Below are 5,000 nucleotides of genomic sequence, written 5' to 3' on the forward strand. Positions count from 1 at the left end.
ACACCATGTCCTTCCATTGATCTTGCACTGACTCTCTCTCCCTCTCCCTCTCTCTCCCTCCCTCCCTCGCCCCCGCTCCTCCAGCTCGTTCTCCAGGCTCGTAACGTGCCCGACCTGTCAGCCGGGGTCAACTGCTCCTTCGAGGACTACGTGGAGACAGAAGGACGGATCCAGGGTGGACACATCTTCTGCCTGTCTCCCTCCGCCCGCGACGTCATCCCCATCACCAGGAACAAAGGTTGTGAGGGGGAGGGAAGGAGAGAGGGAGGGAGGGAGGGAGGGAGGGCGGGCGGGCGATGAAGTCATTGAGTGGTGATGTCACTGGGCGAGCAGGGTGCGGACTTTAGTCTGCATACTGTATGTGTGGAATTTAGTAACAAGTTTCTGTTGTTCATCGTCCCATTCACTCCTCTCCTTCTCCTCTCCTCATCTCCTCTCCTCTCCTTCTCCCTCTCCACTCCTCTCCTCTTCTTCTTTTCCTCTCCTCTCCTTCTCCTCCTCTCCTCATCTCCTCCCCTCTTCTTTCCTCCCTTCAAAGCTGTAAAGCAAATCGTTGTTCCTCTTCTGAAAATAGAACTTTTCTTCATTACCATCTCATTTATTCCTCTTCAAAGGAGCAACAAACTGTTTTTGTTGTATTTTTAAAAATCCCTCCTATTCAAAGATCACACACACACACACACACACACCTGACTCCAGTCCTTCCTGGTCTGAGCCCTTAGCTGAGTCTCCTCCCTGGGCGCAGTGTGAGTGTGTGTGCTCTTCACCTCAGGCGTCCGTCTCTCTGCCCCATCACCAGCTCTCATCAGCTCCGCCATCCAAGCACTGATTGTTGCTGCTATTTTAAATGGCACCCTGCTGAGGTGGTGACATGAGCGCAGTGTGTTGCTAAGCCACAGTGTTTGTGTGAGTGTGTGTGTGTGTGTGTGTGAGTGTGTGTGTGAGTGTCAGGTTACACCAGTGCAGTGCTGTTTTCTGATGTGATATTGTCCCACAGTATGAATAGCTGCGTTTCACATAACGCCTACACAGCAAACACACACCGGACTGTTATTAATGACATCTGGAGACGTTCTCTTGAAACGGTATGAGCAGTGTTTCTAAAACAGGGGCAAAGTTTGAGAAAAGTCTGCAAAGTCCAAATGTAAATTGGCAGAATTCCATTAAAGGATGAATGTGAGTAAGGTTTGTCTTTGATCGTGACGCCACGCATGAAGATCAGGAGCAGAGATGAACCAACGCAAAACAGAGCTCAACCACAGGACAGCTTGGTGATCGTGTCCTCTGCTTCTTTCTTCTCTGTGTCTCAGGTGATAAGCGGGTGGTGAAGCTCTACCTCAAGTCCAAGGAGACGGGCAAGAAGTTTGCCAGAGTGGACTTTGTCTTCTACAACTGCAGCGTCCATCAGTCGTAAGTTTGAGCGTTTGATGTCCCGTTTCCCTGCACGTCCTCCTCCCCTCGCTGCCTCGCCCCTTTTCTCTTTGGAGTGATGGTTTTTTTTTTGTCCGCTTCTCCCTCGGGGCCGTCTCATGTTACTGTCCATGAGACGTACAGTTAGGATGAGGGGGGGCTCACACACACACACAGACACACACACACACACACACACACACACACACACACAAACCCCCCAGCCTCCACATGAGTCTTGTATTACCTTTAGAGTGAAAAATCGACCGTGGTAAATATGAGAAACGATCTAATCTGTGATGGTAATTCTGCCCTTATTATCATAACCCAGCATACAACACTAATGATGCATCAATGATTCACTCATTACACACCAAACACGTCTTCACGGCTGGATAAAGCAAAGAGTTCAGTCTGTCTGAGTGCTTAGATGCTCAGTTAAGTCCTTATTTACACGGGGGCCAGTCTCCTTCACTCTGCAGCTCCCGGGCCAATCACACTCCGCTGCCTCTCTTAATCCACCTTCTGTTGAAAATCTCCCTCACCCAGGGCGCCGCACCCCGAGGTCACTCCTGCCCGTGCCCGCCGCGCTCTGCCAGGGTGAAACACGCACACACACGCCCCTCCCCGGCCCCCCCCTCCCTCCTCTCGGGGCCTAACGTCTGCTGGGGTATTAGCCTCGGGGCGGCAGATGGCTTGGAGTCCCTCTGGGGTCCCGCAGGGCTCCATCCTCGCTCCCTCTGGATGTTAGCTGAGCCTCCTTCGAGGATTGTCCAAACACACACACACACACACACACACACCAATGCACGGCTACACTTCTCACCGCTTTGTCACTTACAGCTCATTGAGGCTTGGAAAGTCTCGGACACATAATCCGTTGCGGCGACCTTTAACCCAGCCCCCCCTCGCCCTCGCCTGGTTCTAGGCTCTTGTACACAAATCCCCTGCTGCAACAACGCTGATTAGCTCAGCTGGTTAAGGGCGTGGTGGTTTACAATGTCAACTCACGGTTAATTCATCTCCCATAAGGACGTTGTGGCGTTTGCTCCTCGCTCTCAGCGCCGCTCGCCGTCTACAGACACAAACACCCGGAGCACAAAGGACTTTATTTTAAAGCAAAACACACTGAATACTGCAGTTATCTGGCTACAGATGACGCAGACAAGGTGGTTGCCCGTGTGGATATTAGCCCCCCTGATCTCTGATTCCATCCTCCCCCCTGGTTGATCTAATACAGCCTCCCAGTGATGTAATGGACACGTCTAATGAAGTTAGGGATGTGGCGCGTCACATCTTTGGCGGCGACCGGGACGAGCTTGATGGCGAGGAGAGATTCTGAGACAAGAATCACATTTTAGGCCCCCCCCCTTCCCTCCAAGCCCTCCATTGCGTGGCTTCTGATGAGATCACGCCGCTGCTGATGTTGTTGGTGAAATCAGACTTTGGGCGCCACTGCCAGGATGCTCCCTCAGTACACACAGATCTGTGTTCCTTCTTCTCTTGTATCCAAATTCATCATTGTTACGTTGATGCACACGTTGGTTGAAACACGTAAACATTCCCAAGAGGAGACTTTACTCATCAGGGCTGGGAATCTTTTGGGAATGATGCGATTCGATTCCAATGTTTGGGGTCATGAGTCGATTCAAAATCAATCTTCAGTTCAATACAGATTATGGACGCTGTGTGGGGGCTTTTATTCTGGTAATCTGTGTTTTAACACTCAATAGACTTCCAAACATCCCTTTGCCGTTCCAGCTCCACCTTTTTGGAAGCGTTACAAAAAAAGCAGAGCATTGGAATGTCCCTAAATAGGCTAAACACACACACGCACACACAGCCACACACACCCACCCTACCCCCCCCCCCAAAAAACACACACACACACACACACCCCTCCCTGCTTATTTACTCAGCTGATTACAGCATGGCCCTTGCCTTTTCAAAAATGCCATAAATTAGCATAGCAGTATTAATCTAATTACACATCCTCACTGTTTCAGCATAAGAGCTCAGATTGAAATAGAATATCACCCGCGGCCATGATTGCTCCTTAATTAAATATTTCCATACGCTTTTTTCCTCACCCCCCCCCCCCCCCCCCCCCCCCTCATTCATTCAGTGAAAGGCTGATCGCGGTGGCAATGAATAGGAGTTTTAATGTCTATATAAGGTGGAATGAACTTTTCCTGGCTGTTAATGAGGCTGAGAGACTGACGGGGTCGTTTGTTATGTGATTGAGGATGATTACAGAGTCATTTAGAGACAAAGGTGTGCTGAAGTACGTCTCTGTCTTACACACTGAGAGCAGATTATGTGGCTCGGTGATGTAATGATGCAGTTTGACTGAAGAGTTACTCCATCACAGTTTGGAGCCCTCAGGTTTGTCATTTTCCAGAAATATCTGACCCTAACTACCGAGAAGCTCCCAAGCCCGGCCTGGCCTGTGTGTACCACATTAACCATCCGAGTCTGCCTCCACACACCGCGTCCTCGGCCCGTCGTGTTCCATCAACGCTCTCAATCCCGTAATCATAACGTAGATGATTGGAGAGGACCTTTAAATTATTCACTTCCACTCCTTTGAAACCAATAGCAGCCAATAAATAACTCATTTGGCCAAGTGCAGGAGTGTCAAACACAACCTGCCAGGAGTGAGGAGGGGGTTTAACGCCCCAGAACTGACCGGGGGGAGTGAGTAGGAGGAGAAAATCATAGCTCATTGTGTGAGGGGCCAGAAAAAGCCCACTACAGCTCCATTAGCATGTGAATATGAAGGGATTAAATTAGCATCATGAACGCAGCCATACGGCCAGCGTGTCTGCACCCGCCGAGGGCTCGGGGCTGCGATGATGACGGACAGGAAGGAGGAATACAGAGCTACTGGGGGCTGGGGAAGGGAAGAAAGGACAGGAGCCCCCCCTGGACAGGAGAGAGAGACTGATTGAAGGTCTGCAGATGACCGTAGGTAGGCGTCTCCTTAAGAAGCGTCTGTGATCCGGGCTAAATGAGGGTTTAAGATCCCGAGGCGCCTCGTGGCAGGGAGCCCTGAACGCGGAGCGGTGGGGGGCCGTCAGACGGGGACCCGCCGCTGGCCTTGGGTGGCACACATAATGGCATCATCCTCCTCTTCAAAGGACGATGTCATAAAAGTCCTGGTAAGTTGGCGGCGGTCACCTGCTGACTCTGCGCTCGTCAGCTCAAAGGCAGCAGCGAGCTAACAAGGTGGATCTGACATAAATAAAAGATAAAAACCTTGCATTATCAAAGAGCTGGAGAGGATTAACCACAGACGAGATGTTCTAAGGTGGTGAGCAGTAACGCTGCTGCTGTGCTGGGTTCAGGGCCCGCCTGCTGTGCTGGGGTCTGTGTTCTGATGAGCGTCGATCCGTCTCCCAGAGACCCCCAACAGAATCTAATGCTTTGATACAGAACAAAGTGATCAATGCCGAGCTGGAACAAACCCTGGTAACGAGCTGCAGGGTGGACCTGGTGACCACGCTCATCTGTCTCAGGGAAGCCATCTGCTCAGGAAACAAGAGGGAGAGAACACCAGAGCTCAAACCTCCACCAAGGCCAAACACTTC

The 5,000-nt window shown here is 51.1% G+C and overlaps 1 protein-coding gene across 4 annotated transcripts in view; it reads left to right on the plus strand.

Moving 5' to 3' along the window:
* The window catches only part of LOC143017092 (plexin-A1-like), a 171,416-nt gene that overhangs the window by 95,654 nt on the left and 70,762 nt on the right, over positions 1-5,000 (plus strand). For all 4 annotated transcript variants that reach the window (XM_076171714.1, XM_076171716.1, XM_076171715.1 and 1 more), the window contains exons 7-8: positions 85-238; positions 1,311-1,410. In XM_076171714.1, coding sequence (XP_076027829.1) covers positions 85-238; positions 1,311-1,410 — 254 coding nt within the window. The remainder of the gene's footprint in view (positions 1-84; positions 239-1,310; positions 1,411-5,000) is intronic.

The sequence above is a fragment of the Genypterus blacodes genome, unplaced genomic scaffold, assembly GCF_046128005.1.
Source record: "Genypterus blacodes isolate CSIRO-AG114 ecotype Tasmania unplaced genomic scaffold, CSIRO-AGI_Gbla_v1 ptg000266l_1, whole genome shotgun sequence".
Taxonomy (NCBI): Eukaryota; Metazoa; Chordata; class Actinopteri; order Ophidiiformes; family Ophidiidae; genus Genypterus; species Genypterus blacodes.